Below are 21,407 nucleotides of genomic sequence, written 5' to 3' on the forward strand. Positions count from 1 at the left end.
ATTGGTTGGCGTTTCTTTATAGTTTCTCTGTCTCATCCCCTCTCTCATGTCTTATTTTCTTCTCTTCTCTCTCTTCTCTCCTCTCTTTCCTTCTCTCTTTCTTTCTCTCTTCTCTCTTCTTTCTCTCTCTTCTCTTCTCTCTTCTCTTCTCCTCTCTTTCTCCCCTCTCTCTCTCTTCTCTCTCTCTCTGCCTCTCTCTCTCTCTCTCTCTCTCTCTCTCTCTCTCTCTCCTCTCTCTCTCTCTCTCTCTCTCTGTCTCTCTCTGTCTCTCTTCTCTCCTTCTCTCTCTCTCTCGTCTCTTCTCTCTCTGTCTCTCTCTCTTCTCTGTCTCTCTCTCTCTCTCTCTCTCTCTCACCTATTGTTGTGTCTTCATAATATTCATGATATATATCTATTAAAACACAGAGACAGGAAAGAGAGATCCAAGAGGCTTCCCCTGAAGCTGTTTACTTACAATACTGACCTCTACAATATTGCTGTCAAGAACTTTAATCCCAAGAAGGTTGCGCCACATCATCAAAAAAAGACAAAGCAAATAAAGTGAGTAATGTTGACTATTAAGTGTGTGTGTGATGTTCATTGGTATGTAATATAGATCTTTAGATTTAGTTAAAGCCTTTGATAGATGTGATGATGTTTATCTTCATCATCATCATGGTGAAGGTTGTTACTGTATTGGAAACATTGTTCTTCCTTAATCCAATATTGATGTGTGTCTTACTATAATGAACCATATCAGATGTCAGTTGGCCAAAATGAATGCTATGTTCAGTCAGCCAGCTCCTAGGTTGTGTTTCCTAACAATTGTCTGCTAATTTGACTCATTGCACAACAGTTCAGGAGCTACAGCCCATCACTTTGCTTCAAATGCTGGGAAATCATTAATTCTGTGGCCATGCATGCATAGAGCAAAGTAGATATTGGCTGTTCAAGTTCAGATTAATCACTGACTGTGCATGAACCCCAGTCCTTGTTTTCTTGGTGTTTATTTTGTTATTTATTACAGAGAAATGCTGAAGGATGGTCTAAATGCAAATAACTATGTGAAATGGTTCCAAACATTGCTTTGGCTTGAAGAAATGCAGATGGAAATAGACATTGGTTTCTACAACATGCCTGAGGCACCTTTAAAAAAAGTGTCAAGACAGCAGTATTCTAATGCTGACTGTGTAGAGCTTCAGGTATGTATCAACTTCTAAATGATCACCAGGAATATTGGAAAAAAATGATTAAGAATGAATGATTTCTTAAGGCAAACTGTAATTAACCCATTCCATCTCAGATAATTACACTTGTCCACTGTAGTTTTGTTTTGTGAAATTTGTTTACACATAGTCATTTAGTAGGCCAGCCTAACTTTACCTTATATCCCCATGCCTTGAATTCTTTGGAAAGTTTAATTTTTTCTAATGCCCTTAATACCATTCCTATTATTATTACTGTATTTAATATTGACATCAGGTATTAACACTGTTAACAGCAGTAAGAAATAAAATAAAATTCTTCACATAAATCAAGTAAAAGGGTGTTCAGGTGAGGTCAGTAACTGACTAGTAATTGACTTCTTAGTGTCTAAGCTCTTGTGGAGCTATCTGTGTTTTAGCAAAATTAATAAACTAAAATAACATTGGACATGACATGTCTCTGCTAATATGAACAAAAGTTCAGTCCTCTCTGTCTTGCCACAGTGCGAGTTCAAAACAGCTGAGTTTGAGTTCACAAAGCAGGTGTCGGAAATGTTGTGAAAACTTAATTGATAGGTTAGGGGGAGGAGGTGATGATGTGCTGGATGAGACAGATATATGCAGTTACAGTACCAGCATTATAACTTTGTAGAATGATTGTTTTAACATAAACATTAGAAATGCAGTTTATGATTTTTTTTGCATACAAGAAAATCCTTTAGGTGCCATGTTTATGTACATGTGCATACACTCAATCATGCACACAGGCGTGCATGTACTGGGGTATATATTGAGCAATGTCAATACTTCCTACAATTGTTTTGTTCTGGTGTCTTTGATTAAACATTTTGATGCAAAGCCTTTGTCTTTCTTAGAATTAATTATTTTCATTTGTGAAAATACTTGAATATATTCAGTAAAGAGGAAGTGATATGTATCAAGTATTGGTGCCTATTTGCTGTATATTTCCTTCATACTGTGTAAAGGCAAAATATATAGTCAAGGTTAGGTAGGCAGCAATAATATCCAGCTGGAAATTTTAAGAGGAACACTTGTAAGTATGTAAACATAACGGATTGTAAGAGAATAATAGGATGAAAATAAGACTTTCTTTTAATTGAATATAATAATACACTGATGTTGCTTCACTTTGCTAGGTACCAGGATTAGCTGAAAACCGTCCATCAGTCTTGCGTGGAGATAATGTATTTGTCAAGTTGCCAGGACAGAGGGCAGTTTATGAAGGTTGTGTTCATCAGATCCTTGAAGGGTCCATCTACCTAGCATTTAGTCCAGAGTAAGTGAGAAGTAATTTAATTAATAAAGATTCAACTGGTAGAAGTACAAAACAAAAGTTAGGTCTTGTGTGTAGCTTGATCACATTTTAAATGCTACAAATTACTCTTACAAGAGGCTTCAACTATTTTCTATATCTCTTTCACTTATAGAAGTAGTATTAGTACATTTCTGCTTCTGTCTGCTTATCACTTCAATCCATACAATTTCCCTCACTTTTGTTAATGTTTTGAACTTTTTAATTTCCAGATTCATGCGCTCCTTCGTGAACAATATGAAAGTCAGTGTGGAATTCACCTTCAGCCGCTATCCACTGAGAGTGTGCCATAGAGCTATAACTCTTACACAGTCACTGTCTCTCAGACACTTGACCTTCCCCAACAACCCTGCCTCAAACACAGCTTCCACCCAGAACATTTTGTGAGCATTTCAGTTTTTTGGCATTGGGAAAGGATGAAATGGTAGATGTACTGCTTCATTTTTAATGTGTGATCACTTAAGTTGTTATTTGAAAAGTACTTGGAAAGAATATTGTTTATCAAGTTTGTTTATTAAGCGTTTCATTCTCAAAAGAAATAGGCGTGAGGGTTACTGTTTTAATTTGTTTTTGTTTTTTTCGTCTTCTTGTAATTGTTCGTCACACTTATATAAATTTTCACATTCCATCAATTGTCTTTGCTAAAGTCCAGTTGGTCATATTATTATTATTATTGCATTCAGTACATATTCTACTTATTCAGTCTTTGTGATGGAAATTCACCAGACTAATACAAAGAAAATGCCTCCTCTACAGGCCATTTAACCGCAGACTGGAATCCAATGCTGAGCAAATGGAAGCTGTACGTAACATTGTCGCAGGGACCTCAAAGCCTGCCCCATACATTGTGTTTGGTCCCCCTGGTACAGGGAAGACTGTTACCATTGTTGAGGCTATCAAGCAGGTAGACTAATGAAGATTACAACATTGTTATTATTTATTTGTTTATTAACCCCTTGGATCCAATTGCATCATGGCAATCACATGCCCACACTTTTATCTGGACATTAGTCTTACATGAGTGACTGCTCTGTCGGGTGCATATGAACACGTGTGTGGTGACAAGACTCTATGCCTCCTATTTGCAATATTATTTCCTCTTTTTACTTATAAGTCTTTTTAGTTTTTTTGCTATTTGAATAGACTGGTAATAGACTGTTTTCTTTGCACGGACTCCATAGTCGTCTTCTTTTTCTTCTTTTTTTGTAAGATTCCATTTTCTCTAATACAACCTGCATTGCTGGTCACAGCACCAGGAATATGATGCTAAGCATGGGAATGGCACCCTCCATGGAACAAGTACTCTTCCAGTCATGGTTCACAGACATTACATTCCACACTCATACATCGATGGGAATAATGTAAAATCACCAAATGAGTCTAATCACATCACCCGCCCTCAAGCCAGATTTTTTCATGACATGATGGTCATCCAGATTGAAGGGGTTTCTTTATTAAATTGTTCAGTTTCATAGTCTGTTCTCTTTATTATTTGTGGTGTGTCAGAAGGTGAAATATACATTTCTTCTTCTTCTTTTTCTTTTTCTTTTTTCTCTCTTTTTTTGGTAGGAGGGTTATATTTCATAAAGTATTGTAATTATTTGGATATTCATTTTTAAAGAATACAGCTTCAAGATAATGTAATCTTTATTTCAGATTTACAAGTTGCAACCCAATAGCCGCATAGTGGCATGTGCACCATCAAATTCTGCTTCAGATATTATTGCTGTGCGTCTCCTGGAACACATCTCAAGACATCACATGTTGCGTATGCATGCAGAATCAAGGATGATGTAAGAGCCCCCCCATCTGCTGGTTGTGTGTATGGAAGTGTGTAGCAAAGAGTTATGAGTGTCCTCATGTATACTGTATCAAAGGATTTGATTGTGTACTTTCTTGCTGTATGCATTGTTTTGTTTTATGTTTTTCTTCATAAAAAAAGCATTGTTTTCAGTTACACATTTCCTTTAAATGCATCTCCATAATAATCTGTCTTGCACACTCCAGATCAAGCATTCCGGAAAATTTAAAGGATATGTCCAACATACAAGAGGGCAAAATTTACACACCATCGGATGAGAAACTTATGGCGTACAAGATCATAATTTGTACATTGGTGACGGCTGGGAAGTAAGATAAAGACCTTTTTTTTATTATTATTGTACATGAATTCATAGGTCATTGTTTTTTCTTTATCTTTTCTCTTCTTTTTCCTACCTTTTTCTTTTATAGCATTTAGTATAGTAGTTTTTCAAGTGTGGTAATCTGTCAAATATTTTAAATTCATAGTAATTAAGCATATTAATGACTTATGAAATTATGATTAAACACCTTTTTTACTGTAATTATAAAGCCTGAAAACTGGTTATGCAAATTGTATGTTTCCTTTTTATAGTCTTAAAAATTAGTTCCTTTTAAGTATATGTTCTTGCATAGTGTACAATTATAAGAAGTTCTTAGAAAGCAAAACATACTGTATTTGTTTGTTAACCCTTTGCCGATGGGTGGCAAGTACATACATGCCATGGCATGGCTGGACTATCTGCTGGGGGCATGTACATACTTGCCATCGTGTATGTATGGACATGCCATAAGTTTGTTTTTTTTACAATCACGGCAACATATTATTTTTCTGCCACTGAAAATGTGATTAAGTCGTTTTTAACACTTTCTTATTTTTACTATACAAAAAAAATTAATAAAATAAAAAAATTAAAAAATGTAAAAAAAATTTAAAATTTTTAAAAATACAACACAACAAACCTACGATTCATCCTGTACACACACTGCTTATTTTTAAGAGAGCAAATGATCAACTATGTATCATACAACAAGAATCTTCGTCTTGATTTATGAATTCAAATAGTTAGAGGAATAATGATCAACATGAGTCTATATAAAACACCATCTTGGGAGGGCGTGATCACTGACTTTCACCTATCATGCTCATAAAAATAAATCTAAGGCAAGATGTAAATAAAACACCTTGACTCTTGGGTGTACATATGAGATGAACACCAGCCATGCAGTATCAATTTAATTCCCAATGTCATCCCTCTGAACTGGCACCAAGAGATGAATATATGTATGAATATATCATTGCTGATGTCCTCAAAGGTGAGGAATTGAAGTCTTGTCAATAACATTTTCTCTTTTGTAATTGTATATAATCTTTTTAATAGGATCATGCAATAATGTGAATTGTATATCAAAAACTCTGAATTCATAATCAATGTATGCTTATCTGTTACAAATCAATGAGAAAAGAAAGGTTGAAGAGAGGATCATACCCTGAGTTCAGAGTCATAGAACATCTCATTAGGTTCCTTGAGAATAGAAGCATGTGAACGGTAGTTATTGAGCAGTTTGGTCACAACCTGCCTGTTGTAATGGCCGTTGCTATCCCTGTACATAGGCATCTCCATCAGCCTTTCCAGATAGGACTTATCTGTAAAAGATATAAAGACATCTAAACACCAAATTTACCAACAATTTATGGGGGAGGGGGGAAAGAGGAAAATGATTCAACAACACACATTTGCTCCAGTGTTCCCTTAAAGAAATGTCACTCATACCTAGGCCATTCTTGTGGAAGAGATTTTCATTGCCTGTGAAGCACTGGGTGTTCCTAATAACAGGACCTAATTGGTGAGGGTCCCCAGTCAACACCACCTGAGCTTCCTTCTCTACGATTCCTGCCAGTGCTGACATGGCTTCAGGCTCCATGGCATGGCCACACTCATCTAGAAACACATGAGTTATGTGACCTTGAGGGAGGGAAGCTCCTGCTATCCTGAAATGACAAGCATATAATGGTAAGCTATAAAACTGTATTGATTGAAGACAATCCTCTGGCAACGCTATAATTAGCATATGATAAATGTCTTTCTTCAAAAGAACAATGAAATCAACAGCATTCCCATTCTTTCTTAACCCATTCCCAACAGGTAGTATTCATAGTGGCCAAGGCCCCGCTGCTGGGGGCTTATATCCAGGGGTGTAGTGGGGGGGGAACGTGGGGGAACGGTGTTTCCCCCAGCGATTTTTCGAGGGGGAACGCGTTCCCCCAGCGATTTTTCCAGAAGTCTGAAAAATTGGCAATTTAACTGTGTGGTAACGCGAAAACTACAATTTTTTTTTTTTTTTTTTTTTTTTTTTTTTATAAAAAACTATTTTTTCAATTTCATATAACCATTGTATTATTGTTGGATATTTTTATGTTATAGATATATTTTTTTCTTATGTAACGGCTTCTGCCTGCGGTTTAGTTCTGATTTCCTGGTGCTGCGCACTTTGTTACTTCACTGATCCATTTTGAGTCTTGTGGTTTTATGCTGCTGTATGAAAATTTTTCTTATGTATTTGTGTTATTATCTTTTATGTATTCTCAATATATTCTCTTACATTATGGCTTAAAATTTTTGACTTTTTATTTAGGTCTCATGTGGGGGGGGGGGGTATTGGCGCAGTATAAAAATAGAGTCAACCAAGTTTGCCGGCAGCGTTTCCCCAGCGATTTTTTTACCACTACACCCCTGCTTATATCGTCACCCTCATGCCAAATACCAACATCCCTTGCCGTTTCTTCGTAATACTACGAGCATATGTTGTATTTTCCATTATCACTATTTTCTAAAGTCTCTATTTGTCATATTTCCTGATAAATCAAGACTGAAGGATATCTTTGTTGTTATATAGACTCCATAGTTGATCATTATTCGCTCTATACTTTAAAATAAAATAAGCAGTGTGTGGTATCATGGAGTTGAAATCGTAGGTTTGTTGTGTTGTATTTTTAAAAATTTTAAATTTTTTTTACATTTTTTAAATTTTTTTATTTTATTAATTTTCTTTGTATAGTAAAAATAAGAAAGTGTTAAAAACGACTTAATCACATTTTCAGTGGCAGAAAAATAATATGTTGCCGTGATTGTAAAAAAAACAAACTTATGGCATGTCCATACATACACGATGGCAAGTATGTACATGCCCCCAGCAGATAGTCCAGCCATGCCATGGCATGTATGTACTTGCCACCCATCGGCAAAGGGTTAACAACCAAATACAGTATGTTTTGCTTTCTAAGAACTTCTTATAATTGTACACTATGCAAGAACATATACTTAAAAGGAACTAATTTTTAAGACTATAAAAAGGAAACATACAATTTGCATAACCAGTTTTCAGGCTTTATAATTACAGTAAAAAAGGTGTTTAATCATAATTTCATAAGTCATTAATATGCTTAATTACTATGAATTTAAAATATTTGACAGATTACCACACTTGAAAAACTACTATACTAAATGCTATAAAAGAAAAAGGTAGGAAAAAGAAGAGAAAAGATAAAGAAAAAACAATGACCTATGAATTCATGTACAATAATAATAAAAAAAAGGTCTTTATCTTACTTCCCAGCCGTCACCAATGTACAAATTATGATCTTGTACGCCATAAGTTTCTCATCCGATGGTGTGTAAATTTTGCCCTCTTGTATGTTGGACATATCCTTTAAATTTTCCGGAATGCTTGATCTGGAGTGTGCAAGACAGATTATTATGGAGATGCATTTAAAGGAAATGTGTAACTGAAAACAATGCTTTTTTTATGAAGAAAAACATAAAACAAAACAATGCATACAGCAAGAAAGTACACAATCAAATCCTTTGATACAGTATACATGAGGACACTCATAACTCTTTGCTACACACTTCCATACACACAACCAGCAGATGGGGGGGCTCTTACATCATCCTTGATTCTGCATGCATACGCAACATGTGATGTCTTGAGATGTGTTCCAGGAGACGCACAGCAATAATATCTGAAGCAGAATTTGATGGTGCACATGCCACTATGCGGCTATTGGGTTGCAACTTGTAAATCTGAAATAAAGATTACATTATCTTGAAGCTGTATTCTTTAAAAATGAATATCCAAATAATTACAATACTTTATGAAATATAACCCTCCTACCAAAAAAGAGAGAAAAAGAAAAAAAGAAGAATTTTTAAATTTTTTCCCCGGGGGGTTTTTTTTTTTTTTGGGGGGTTTTTTTTTCCCCAAAAACCCCCCGGGTTTAACTTAGGGGGAAATTTTTTTTTTCCCCCCTTTTTTTTTTTTTTTTTTTTAAAAAAAATTTTTTTTTTTTTTAAAAATTTTTTTTGGGAAAAAAAGGGGTTTTTTTTTCCTTTTTTTTAATAAAAATTTTTTTTGGGTTTAAAACCAAAATTTTTCCCAAAAGGGGGGGAAAAAATTTTTTTTTTTTTAAAAAAAATTTTAATTTTTGGTTTTTTTTTTTTTTTTTTTTTTCAAAAAAATTATATTTTTAAAAAAATTTTTTTTGGGGCCCCCCCCAAAAAAAAATTTTTAAATTTTTTTTTTTCCCCCCCTTTTTTTTTTTTGGGAAAAATTTAAAAGGGGGGGTTTTTTTTCCCTTTTTTTTTGGGGGGGGTTTTTTTTTTTTTAATTTTTTTTAAAATTTTTTTTTTTAACCCCCCTTTCCCTTTTTTTTAAAAAATTAAAAAAAAAAAAAATTTTTTTTTTTTTTTTGGGTTTTTTTAAAAAAAAAAAATTTTTTTTGGGGGGGAAAATTTTATTTTTTTTTTTTGTTTTTTGGGGGAAAATTTTTTTTTTTTTTTTAACAATTTTTTAAAGGGGGAAAGGGTTCCGGAAAATTTTTTTTTTTAAAAAAGGAAAAAAAAGGGGGGAAAAATTTTAAAATTTTTTAAAATTTTTTTTGGGGGTTTTTTTATTTTTTTTTTGGGAAAAAATTTTTTTAAAAATTTTAACCCCCAAAAAATTTTTTGAAAAAAAAATTTTTTTTTTTTTTAAAAAAAAATTTTTGGGGAATTTTTTTTTTTTTTAAAATTTTTTTTTTAAAAATTTATTTTTTTAATTTTTTTTTTAAAAGGGTTTATTTTTTTTTGATTTTTTTTTTTTTTTTTTTTTAAAAAATTTTTTTTTTTTTAGAAATTTTTTTAAAAGGTTTTTTTTTTTTTTTTAAAAATTTTTCCCCCAAAAAAAATTTTTTGGGGAAAAAAAAATTTTTTTTTTTTAAAAAAAAAAATTTTTTTTTTTCCCCCCTTTTTTTTTTGGGGTTTTTTTTTTTTTTTTTTTTTTCCTTTTTTTTTTTTTTCTTTTTTTTTTTTTTCCTTTTTTTTTGGGGGGGTTTTTGGGGGGAAAGGGCCCCCCCCCGGGGTTTTTGGAAAAAAAACCCCTTTTTTTTTTAAAAATTTTTTTTAAAAACACTTTTTTTTTTTTTGGGGGGGGGGAAAAAAGGGTTTTAAAAAAAAAACCCCAAAAAAAAAGGGGGGGTTCCCTAACCCCCCCCCCTTTCCCCCCCCGGGGAAAAAAACCCCATTTTAAAAAAAAAAAAAATTTTTTTTTTTCCCTTTCCCCCCCCAAATTTTTTTTTTTTTTTCCCCCCCCCCTTTTTTAAAATTTTTTTTAATAAAAAATTTTATTTTTTTTTTTAAAAAAAAAATTTTTAAATTTTTTTTTTACCTTTTTTTTTCCCTTTTTTTTTTTTTTCCCCCCTTTTTTTTTTCCCCCCCCCGGGGTTTTTTTCAAAAATTTTTTTTTTTTTCCCCCCCCTTTTTCCCCCCCTTTTTTAAAAAAAGGGAAAAGGTTTTTTTTGGGGGGCCCCCCCCCCCTTTTTTTAAAATTTTAAAAAAATTTTAAAAAAAAAATTTTTAAAAATTTTTCCCCCCCCCTTTTTTTTTAAAACCCCCCTTTTTCCCCCCTTTGTTTTGCCCTGTGTTTTTTTTTTTTTTTTTTTTTTTCCCCTTTTTTCCCCCCCGGTTTTTTCCCCCCCTTTTTTAAAGGGTTTAAAAAAAAAAATTTTTTTTTTTAAAAAAAATTTTTTAAAAAACCTAAAAAGGGGGGTTTTTTTTTCCCAATAAAATTTTTTTTTTTTTTTGGGGGTTTTTGGAATTTTTCCCCCCCCCAAAAAAACCCCCCCCTTTTTGGTTTTAAAAAAAAAACCCCCAAAAAAAAAAAAACCCCCCCCAAAAAAATTTTTTTTTTCCCCCCCTTTTTGGGGAAAAACCCCCGGTTTTTTTCCCAACCCCCCCCCCAAAAAAAGGGGGGTTTTTTTAAACCAACCCAGAAAATTTTTTTTTCCCCCCCCTTTTTTTTTTTCTTCCCCCCCCCCTTTCCCCCCCCCCTTTTTTTTTTTTTTTTTTTTTTTTTTTTTTTTTTTTTTTTTTTTTTTTGGGGAAATTTTTTTTTTTTTTTAAAAAAAATTTTTTTTTTCCCCCTTTTTTTTTTTTAAAAAAACCCCCCCTTTTTTCCCCCCAAAAATTTTTTTTTTTTAAAAAAAAAAAAACCCCCCCGGAAAAAAAAAAAAAATTTTTTTTTTAAAAAATTTTTTTTTTTGTTCCCCTTTCCCTTTTTTCCCCCCCCTTATTTTTTTTTTTCCCCCCCCTTTTTTTTCCCCCCCCCCCCAAAAAAACCCCCCCCCAAAAACCCCCCCCCCCTTTTTTTTTTTTTTTTTGTCCCCTTTTTTTTTAAAATCCCCCCCAAAAACCCAACCCACCCTTTTGGCCCCCCCTTTTCCCCAACCCCCCCCCTTCCCCCCCCCCCCCCAAAAAAATTTAACAAAAAAAATTTTTTCCCAAAAATTCTTTTTAAAAATTTAAAATTTTTTTTTTTTTTTTTTTTCCCCTTTTTTTTTTCCCCCCCAAATTCTTTTTTTTTTTTTTTAAAAAAATTTTTTTAAAAAAAACCCCCAAAAATTTATTTTTTTCCGGGGTTTTTTTTTTAAATTTTTGTTTTAAAAAAAAATTTTTTTTTCCCCCCCCTTTTTTTTCCCCTTTTTCCCGGGGGGAAAAAAAAAAAAAAGGGGGTTTTGGGGGTTTTTTTTGGGGTTTTTTTAAAAAAAAAAAAAAAAAAAAAAAAAAAAATTTTTTTTAAAAAAAAAAAAAAAAAAAAGGTTTTAAATTTTTTTTAATTTTTTTTTTTTCCCTTTTTTAAAAGGAAAAAATTTTTCCAACCCCCCCCTTTCCTTTTTTTTTTTCCCCCCCAAAAATTTTTGGGAAAAAAACCCCCATTTTTTTTTGGGGGGGGAAAAAAAATTTTTTTAAAAAACCCCCCCTTTTTTTTTTTCCCCCTTTTTAAAAAAAAAAAAAAATTTCCAAATTAAAAAAACCCCCTTTTTTTTTCCCCCTTTTTTTTTTTTTTAAAAGGGGTTTTAGAATTTTTGGGGCCCCAAAAATTTTTTTCCCCTTTTTTCCCCTTTTTTTTGGTAAAGGGTTTTTTTTCCCCCCCCCCCAAAAAAAAAAAAAATTTTTTTAAAAAACCCCTCTTTTTTTCCCTCCCCCCCGGGTTTTTTTTTCTTTTTTTTTTCCTTTTTTTTTCCCCCCCTTTCCCCCCGGGGGCCCAAAACCCCCCCCTTTTAAAAACGGGGGGGGAAAAACCCCCCCTTTTTACCCCCCCCCCAAAAAAAAATTAAAAAGGAATTTTTTTAAAAAAATTTTTAAATTTTTTTTTTTTTTAAAAAAAAAAAATTTTCCCCCCCCCTTTTAAAAAAAATTTTTTTTGGGGTTTAAAAACCCCTTTTTTTTGGGGGGTTTTGCCCCTTTTTTTTTTTTTTTTTTTTTTTTTTTTTTTTGGGGGAACCCTTTTTTGGGATTTTTCCCCTTTTTAAAAAAAACCCCCAAAAAACCCCTTTTTTTTAAAATTTTTTTTTCCCCCTTTTAAACCAAATTTTTTTTTTTAAAAAAATTAAAAGGGGTTTTTCCCGGGGCCCCCCCCTTTTTTTTCCCCTTTTTTTTTTTTTTTTTTTTTGGGTTTTTTTTTTTTTTTTTTTTTAAAAAACCCTTTTTTAATTTTTTTAAAAAAATTTTATTTTTAAAATTTTTTAAATTTTTTTTTAAAATTTTTTTAAAAAAAAAAAATTAAAAATTTTTTTTTTTTTTTTTTAAATTTTAATTTAAAAAACCCCCCAAAACCCCCCAATTTAAAAAAAAGGTTAAAGAAAAAAAAGGTTTATTAAATTTTTTTAAAAAAAAACCGGGTTTTTTTTTTTAAAAAACCTTTTTTTTTTTTAAAAGGTTAAGGGGGTTTTTTTTTCCCTTTTTTTTTTTTTGGGAATTTTTCCCCCCCCCCCCTTTTTTTTTTAAAAAAAAATTTTTTTTGGGAATTTTTTTCCCCCCTTTTTTTTGGGTTTTGTTTTTTTTTTTTTTTTTTTTGGTTTAATTTTGGGGGGTTTTTTGGTGGTTTTTCCCCCCCCCTTTTTTTTTTTTTTTTCCCCCCAAAGGGTTTTTTTTTAAATTTTTCCGGGGGGGAAAAAGGGGGATTAAAAAAAAAAAAAAAGGTTTTTTTTTTTTTTTTTGGGGGTTCCTTTAAAATTTTTTTTTAAAAAAAAAAAAAAAAAAAAAAAAAGGGGGGGAAACAAAAAAAAGGGTTTTTTTTGGGAAAAAAAAACCCCTTTTTTCCCCCCAAAAAAAAAAAATTTTTCCCCCAAATTTAAATTTTTTTTTTTTAAAAAAAAAAAATTTTTCCCCCCCCTTTTTTTTTTTGGGGTTTTTTTTTTGGGGGGGGGGGGCCCCCCCCAAAAAATTTTTTTTAAAATTTTTTTTTTGGGTTTTTTTGGGGAAAAAATTTTTTTTGGTTTTTTTTTTTTTGGGGGAAAAAAAAACCCCCCTTTTTTTCCCCCCCTTTTTTTTTGGGGGGGAAAATTTTAAAAGGGGGTTTTTTTTTTTTTCCCCCCCCAAAAAAATTTTAAATTTTTTTTTTTAAAATTTTTTTTTTTTTCCCCCCAAAAAAAAGGGTTAAATTAAAAAAAAAAATTTTTTAAAAAATTTTTTTGGGGAAACCCGGGGCCCCCCCTTTTTTTTTGGGTTTAGGGGAGCCCCCCGGGGGTTTTTTTTTCCCCCCCCCCCGGAAAAAAAACCCCCCCCCCCCCCCAAAAACCCCCCTTTTCCCCCAAAAAACCCAAAAAAAACCCCCCCAACCCCCCCCCCCCCCCTTAAACCCCGGAAACCCCCTTTTACCAAAATTTAAAAAAAACCCCTTTAAAACCCCCCTTTTCCAAAAATTTAACCCCACAACCCCCCCCAAACCCCCCCCCCCCCCCTTTTCCCCCCTTTTTAAAAACCTTTAAAGCCCCCCCCCCAAAACCCCAAAAACCCCTCACCCCAAAACCCCCTTCTTCCCCCCCCCCTTTCCCCAACCCTTTTTTTAAAAAAATTTTTCCCCCCCAAAAGGGCCCCTTTTTTTTCCCCCCCCCCCAAAAAACCCCCCCCCCAAAAAAAAAAAAAAAAGGGGGGTTTTTTTCCGGGCCCCCCCCCCCCCGTTTTCCCCCCAAAAATTTAACAAAAAAACCCCCCCAAAAACCCATCCTTGCAAAACCCCATCCAACCCCAAATTTTCCCCAAAATTTTTCCCCCAAAAACCCCCAAAAATTTTTTTGGGAAAATTTTTTTCCAAAAAAAAAATTTTTTTTTCCCCCCCCCCCAAAAAAAAACCCCAAAAAAAATTACCTTTTGTGGGCCCCCCCCCTTTTTTTGGGGGGGTCCCCCCTTTTTGTCCCCAACCCCCCCCCCCTTAAAAATTTTGGGGGGGCCCCCCCAAACCCTTTACCCCCAAACCCATTTTTCCCCCCCTTCCCCCCCCCCCAAAAAAAACCCCCCCCCGTGGCGGCCCCCATAATTTTTTTTTTTTCCCCCCTTTAAATTTGGGGGAATTTCCCAAAAAAAATTAAAACCCCCCCCCCCCCCGGGGTTTTTCTTCCCCCTTTTTTCCCCCCTTAAACCCCTTTTAAACCCCCCCCCCCCCCCCCCAAAAACCCCCCCTTTCCCCCAAATTTTTTCCCCCCTTTTTCCCCTAAACCCCCCAAATTTTTTTCCCCCCAAAAAAACCCCCCCCCCCCCCCCCCCCGTCCCCAAAACCCCCCCCCCCCTTCCCCCCTCCCCCAACCCCTTTCCCCCCCCCCTTTTTCCCCCTTTTCCCCCCCCCCCCCTTTTTTAAAAAAATTGAAAATTTCCCAAAAAAAAAAAAATTTAAAAAAAAACCCCCCCTTTTTTCCAAAAATCCCGTTTCCCCCCCCCAAGTAACCCCCCCCCCTCCTCCCCCCCCCCCCCCCCCCCCCCCCCCCCCTCCCCCCCCCCCCCCCCCCATTCCCCCCCCCTTTTCCCCCCCCCTTTTTTCCCCCTTTGCCAAAAAAAAAAAACCCCCCCCCCCCCCCCCCCCCCAAAATTTAAACCCCCCCTTTTTCCCCCCCCCCCCTTTTCCCCCCCCCCCTTTTTTAAAATTTCCCCCCCACCCTTTCCCGGTTAAAAATTTTTTCCCCCCCCCTTTTTTTAAAAAAAATTTTTTTTCCTTTTCCCAAAAACCCCCCCTTTTTTAAAATTTTTTTTTTTGGCCCAAAACCCCCCCCTTTTTCCCCCAAAAAAAGGGTTTTTCCCCCCCCTTTTTTTTAAAATTTTAAACCTTTTTTTGCACCCTTTTTTTGTTTTTTAAAAAACCTTAAAATTAAAAAAGGGTTTAAAATTTAAAGGCCCGGGGCCTTTTTTGGGGGCCTTTTTCCCAAGGTTTTTTTTTCCCCTTTTAAAAATTTTTGGAAAAAATTTTTTTTTAAAACCTTTTTAAAACCCTTTTTAAAATTTTTTTTTTTTCCCCCCCCCCTTTTTTTTTTTAAAAAAATTTTTAAAACCCTTTTTTTTTTCCCCGGAAAAACCCCTTTTTTTCCCCCCAATTTTTTTAAAATTTTTTGGGGGGCCCCTTTTTACCCCCCTTTTTTTTTTTTTCCCCCCCCCCAAAATTTTTTTTTTTTTAAAACCCCCCAAAAAATTTTCCCCTCCCCCGGGGAAAACCGGCCCTTTAAAGGTTTGAAGGGTTTTGGGGGGGCCCCCAAAAAAACCCCAAAAATTTTTTTTTTCCCCCCTTTTTAAATTTTTTCCCCAAAAAAAATTTTATTCCCCCAAATTCTCTTTTGCATCCCTTTCTTCTGTCCACTTCCAAAGGTGTGAGAGCTGCTGATATGATGAAAGTCTGGCTTTGTAGCAGTCCTGAATGGTCTCAGGGAGCCCTGAGCACAGTATTCCCTTGGTTAACCTTTATAGGGACTCTGAGGAGAAGACCGTTTCTTCTCCCCACTTATTTCAAGCCCACTATAGGCAATAATAAGGATTTTTTAGCTTTAGTAAGGGCACTACACTTGCTCTTTCATCAACTAGTCTATCTAAATTTGATTTCTCTGGTCTCCACACCCCTGCCTCTCCTCTGAGCATGACTCCAACCACTAATACTAATAACCCCTCCTTGATGTTTTCTGTCAGCTCAATCCATCCCAAATCAACTGCCCATGCCCTTACTCACCCCATCATCTCCCAACATACAGTGTTGGGGATCACCACTACCTTGGACCTCAGCCCTCACCTCGCTTTTCCTTTTCCGTCTCTTCTTCCATCCCCTTCTGTCCACTTATCCTAATTATTAACTCACTTAACTAACCCTACGACTTGTACAGGAACTGTTTCCGCCTCCCCGACTGATTGCCCTGTCTGTGATAAAGACTGGTTAGACTAGCAAATTTGATGGACTGTCCTCCAGAGGCCAATATAAGTCCAATATTCTCAAGATTATCTTCCGTAGACATGACCTCCCCCATGAAGTGTCCTGCACTGTTTGGCCATATCACAAAGGAGATGGGGACTTAGAGACCCAATGAAGGGATCACTCTTACCTTGGTCTCAGCCCTCGCTTCAACTAATTTTGCATGTCTTTTCTCCTTTTGCTGGGTGCCCAGCCATGTTGGAATCCCTGGCAATGAACAGGCAGACACTCTAGCACATTACGCCGCTATGTCCACATCACACCAACCACGTTTCTCACGCTTTCCAGCCACAGATTAATACCACCACTTTAAGATCTTGTGTAACCGATGGCAGTCTTTCTGGTCAAGTCTCCGCACAAATAAATTACATAAGTAAAATTATCAATCTCCTCCTGGTCAGCTCCATTCCATCAGAACAGACGTTGGGAGACGGCTCTCCGCCCCCCCTTTTTTTTTATATGGGCCCCCCCGACTAAAACCCTCCTATCTTATGGCACAAATTTTGATCCCCCTTTTGTTCTTTTTTGTAATGCCCTCTTTCTTCACATTTTGGTTTCCGGGCCCCCGCTTTTATGCAGGCCCTTAACCCCTGCTTTCCCCAAACACCTCCCCAACCTCCTACCTACGACATCCTTATACAGAAACTTTACACTTTCTGCTTTCGGCAACAAACCCTTTTTTCCTCCGTCAAACGGGTACCTATCCTTTTCCCTTTATCTAATCCCCCGAGAAATGAAAATCCAAAGGAGGGGTCACCCCTTGCCTTTTTCCTCAGGGCCCCGCCTCCTAATTTTTGCGGGGGCTTTTTTTTTTCCCCTTTCCTTTTCCTTCTCTTCTTCCAAACCTCTTCGTATGTTTCCCCTTTTCCCTTTTTCGTATAACTCTTTTTACACTTTTTGCCAAATTTCTCTTTTCCATGTTTCTGTTGACTTTTGATGTCCCAGCAAAATTTTTTAACCACCCCCCCAGTTACGTGCACAGGGTTAAAAAAATTTTCAAACCCATATTATTTTCCAGAATGTTTTAGGAGGTGGATTTAAAAAAAAAACAAACCCCACAAACATGGGAAATCAAGGGGAGCAATTTTTATGGGCAAGTAGAAAAGCAAGTAAAGTTTGACCAAGGTCTATAATGATACAGACCAAGATCCACCTCAACCAAATAAGCTACTCACAAAACAACCATCTTGTCTAGGGTAATTGTCATACTTCTGGGCAAGTTAATTTTACACGTTTCGTTGGGTTAAAAAACCCTCTTCGAAAAGGGGTTTTAACCCTAAAAACCCTTAAAAAAAAACAAAAAAAATTTTTTTCGCCTGGCTGGAAAAATAAATTAAAAAGAAAATGGGAAATGAAAAAATTTGGGAAAAGAAAAACAATTTTTGACACTTAATTTTTTTAAAATTTAACTACAGTTATTTTCAAGAAATTACAGTTCCCTCTTTGTTTTTTTTGACTCGTGTCCCGGAGCCCCCAATTTTGTTTTTTCCCCGCCTCCGCCTCTCCTTCGTTTGGGGTTTCTGGGTCAGGCCCCAAATGCCTTTTTCTGGGGTTTCCCTGGGTGGTCCCCCAGACCTCGGGGCCGGCCCCTTGTTCCCTTTGTGCTTCTTGACTGTTTCTTTCGGGCTTTCCCGAATTAAACCTTTTTTTGAAAAACCTTTGGCCGGGGGGGTTCTTTAGTACTTTCCTCTGTCTTTTCTTCCCCATTCCCTTTAGGTTTTTTTGACCTTTCCTCACGGTGGAAATTTAAATTTTGGGGGTTTGTTTGGGGGGCGAGAACCAGAATCACGGATCACAGAAAAAGTACAAACAAAGGGATGAAATAAATGGAAAATAAGGGGACCTCACTTCCCAAAACCTGGAATAAAACCCTTTAAGATGTATCACTCTTAAAAAAAAAAAAAAAAAAAAAAAAAAAAAAAAAAAAAGAGAGAGAGAAAAACATACACGCAGGAAAATGTTTTGAGTTGATTAAACTTAAACGAATCTTTCCCCCACAGAAAAAGGGCCCGGGAAAAAACAGATAAAATTTTTCCACCTCCTTATGGTTTTTGGGTAAAAAAAAATTTAAAATTTTTACCCAAACCAACCCCCTCATGTCGAGTGTCGTTTTTCCATTTGGGAGGAAATTTGGGGTGGGGGGCGAGGGGGCTCGCTCGCCGTCCTTCATGGGTTCCCCCTTGAAACCCCGGCCCGTCGCCCGGGGGTCGGGGGCTCTGAGGGAGGAAAAAAATTTTATATCGCTTTTTGGGTTTTTCTGGTTTTAATTTGGGGAATTTTCTGCCAAAATTTAAGACAAAAAAAACCCCCCCCCAATCCCTAGCCCTTTTTTTCGTGGGGGGGCTTAGGGGGGACTGGGACCCAATTTATGGGGACCTCCCCAACCTTGGGACTCCCGCCCTCGACTCAAATAAATTTTTCCCTGGTCCCTTTTTTTTCCTTCCCCCCTTTTTGTTTTTTGTCCCCCTTTCCCAAACCCCTTTTGCTATCCACCCCCCAAGGTGTGAGAAACCGTGCTTTAAAAAATTTAAAACTTAACTTTTGTGCCAGGTTCCCCGAACGGCCCGGGGGAGCCTGGGCACCGGGTATTTTCCCCCCCTGATTTATTTTTCTATCCCCTTACCCCTCAAGGGACCCTGGGGGGTGGCTGTTTGTTTTTTTCCCCACTTTATTCCCGGCTTACCCTTTTTTGGCCCATTTGAAAACCCTTAATCCCCACAATTAGGGGGAATTTAGGCTTTGCCCCTTTAATAATAGCCCCAAGGGGTTTAAACCCACCAGATTCCCTGACCCCAGGCTCCCCTTTGACCCGGCTTCCCGAACCCGCAATAATACCCCCCTATTCCCAATTTTCTCCCAGTTAAAAGTACCAACAATACCCCTTAAGGGGAAAATTTTCCCCTCTCCCAGGGAATCTCAACTTCAACACCCTACCCCCCCCACCCCCCCCCAAAACCCCCCAACCCCCCCATCCCCCAGTTATACCTTCACCTTAAATTTCCCACCCCCCATAACAACCTCCCCCAACACTAACCCATCTTTGTCACCCCCCGCCCCCTTTAGACTCCCCCAAAACTCTACAATTTTGAATACCCTTTCACACAGGCCAAATTGGGGCCGATTTTTCGTGATCCCTCCCACACTCCCTACTCTGCCCCAACACCCTTCTCTTAAAAAATGTCCCCCAAAAACAAGGTTTAAATTTCTTTCCCTGCCGAACCCCACCGCTTTCCCCTCTTTTCACGTAACCCTCCAAAAACCCCCCTATAGCATTACAAAAATAACAGACCTAATTTTTGGGAACCCCATTCCCCCTTTCGAACCCCATCCAACCCTCAATCTTTTTTTCCGGAACAGTTTTTTTTCTCCCGCCGAAATTTTTCCCCAAACTAATGAAAAAAGTTGGTTCGATTGTGGGGGAAATCCCAATTGCCTTTTTCTCACAGACAAAGATGCAATCCCCTTCAATGCTACTTTCCTTTCCCCCCCAAGGTCAAACGGGAAAAAAACCCCTAACGGGGCCAAAATTAACCCTTTTTTAGGCATGACCCTTTCCCCTTTTAAAGTCTACATAGGGGAGAAACCCTCCCTGTTTCGTTTTCCCTACCCAACCCCCTCCCACTTTATGCCAAAAATTGTTTTGGGGTCTAGGACACCCGCCAAAAATTGTCGGTTTTCCCCATAGCCAGATGCCCCCTTTTGCCCAAAACCTTTTTGGAAAAACCCGAAACTAACTGGGCCCCGCACAATCACGCACATGTTCCAATTTTGGGGGCCCCCCTAATTATTTTAAAAGGGGGTTTTCCCCCCTATAAAATTTTAGTCTGGGTAGCAACTCCAGATTTTAAAATTGGCCCAAATAACGTTTAAGCCAAAAAGTTGCCTGGGCGACCCGGGGTTTTTTCCCTTTCCCCTTACTCCAGTAAACTGTCATTCTAAACCAAATTTTCCCCAAAAACCCCCCCCTCCTACATCCCAAACCCCCCCCCTTCTTTCCTTTCCCACCTTTTTCCCCCGTCAAACTCTTTTTCCATCCTTTAAAACCCGACCCCAAACTTTTTCAAGATACTTCAATCACCATACAATCCCAAAACTTCCCCCCCTTCCCTCCTCGCCCAACCCGTAACGACAGAACAAAAAGTTCCCCCCCCCTTCCCCCACCCAACCCCTAAACCCCCACCTTCCTTTGCTCCTATGGGTTGGAAAAACCATTCCCCCCTCTTCCCCCCCCCACCAAAAAACCTTTATCCCCCAAAACTCTCGACCAAACTCGGGAAAAGAAACCCCTTGAAAATATTTCAAGGAAATTTCCCAATGAAAAATGACCCCTCACCCCAAACTTTCAACTTTTTCCTTCCACCTCCAAAAACTGCTGTATCCCTCCTCCTCCTTTTAAAGAACCCCCCCACACCCATCCCCCCACCCCCCCCCCACCCGCCCCTCCCCCCCCCCGACCCCCGCCCCCCCTTAACCCCCCCCCCAAACCCCTCATCCCTTCCCCTCCCTTTCCTTTACGCAAAAGGAATCCCTTTTAACCCCCTTAAATCCATAAAATCATACCCCACCCCAGACCCCAATCCCCCCATCCTACTGCCGGGGCCCACGGGTTTTTAAAAAAACTCGTCCCCCCTGCTTTCCCCCCACCCATCCCCCCTTTACCGGCCCCCCCCCAACGTACAGACATCCTTACCCGAAACCCCACTTTTTGCTTTTAACCCATTTTTCTTTCCCAAACGCATTTCAAACCCCCTTAATCTAAATCCTTACCATACCCGCCCCCAAAACCCCTTTCCCCAACCAACCCCTTTTTTTCCCGCTTAGACAACTAATCACTAACTCAACCACCCTTTCCCCTAAAATTAAATATAGTGCCTTTTGAACCCTTTTGGGTTCTAGCACTTTTCTTGGGGTTTAAAAAAATTAAACCCTTAACCATTAACCCCTAAAAAAAAAAAGAAATTTAAAAAAATTGTCAAAAGGGCCTTTCCCCTTTCCCTGCTTCATTAGGGTTTTGGGACACCAAAAAGGCCTTTGACCTTTGGGGAGTTTTTTTTGTTCAGGTTTTTAAAAATTTTTTAGATAAGGAAAATGGGGGCTATTTAAATACGCGTAAAGATTAAAATCCCCATTTTCCGTCAGTAGTCCGGTTTTTTTTTAAACGTGTTGAAACCCTTTTTTTTCTGAGTTTGCTTTGAATGTTTTCATGACTTAAGTTGATCGCCTGTAGTTTAATGTACCGACTTCTGTGTTTTGAGTCGTGATGTGTATGTGTTAAGAGTTATGCTGATCGACTTTGGTTATCATCAAGAGTTTTGGCGATCGAAAGTAAC

General features: G+C 37.3%; 2 protein-coding genes across 2 annotated transcripts; one reads left to right on the top strand and one right to left on the bottom strand.

The window, feature by feature from the left end:
- The first annotated feature begins 397 nt into the window (after positions 1-397).
- On the top strand, positions 398-4,768 carry LOC119570323 (putative helicase mov-10-B.1). Its single transcript, XM_037918119.1, has 7 exons — positions 398-540; positions 1,007-1,181; positions 2,342-2,481; positions 2,730-2,900; positions 3,274-3,421; positions 4,174-4,310; positions 4,525-4,768. The coding sequence occupies exons 2-7, from the start codon at positions 1,011-1,013 to the stop codon at positions 4,649-4,651; spliced, it is 894 nt and encodes a 297-aa protein (XP_037774047.1). The 5' UTR covers positions 398-540; positions 1,007-1,010; the 3' UTR covers positions 4,652-4,768.
- Positions 4,769-5,423: 655 nt separating this feature from the next.
- Positions 5,424-8,430, bottom strand: LOC119570335 (putative helicase mov-10-B.1). Its single transcript, XM_037918122.1, has 4 exons — positions 8,266-8,430; positions 7,929-8,051; positions 6,093-6,310; positions 5,424-5,965 (listed from the first exon to the last, which is right to left on the bottom strand). Exons 1-4 carry the CDS (start codon positions 8,295-8,297, stop codon positions 5,802-5,804), a joined length of 537 nt encoding a protein of 178 aa, XP_037774050.1. The 5' UTR covers positions 8,298-8,430; the 3' UTR covers positions 5,424-5,801.
- Between the last annotated feature and the right edge of the window lie 12,977 nt (positions 8,431-21,407).

The sequence above is a fragment of the Penaeus monodon genome, chromosome 4 (assembly GCF_015228065.2).
Source record: "Penaeus monodon isolate SGIC_2016 chromosome 4, NSTDA_Pmon_1, whole genome shotgun sequence".
NCBI classification, from domain to species: domain Eukaryota; kingdom Metazoa; phylum Arthropoda; class Malacostraca; order Decapoda; family Penaeidae; genus Penaeus; species Penaeus monodon.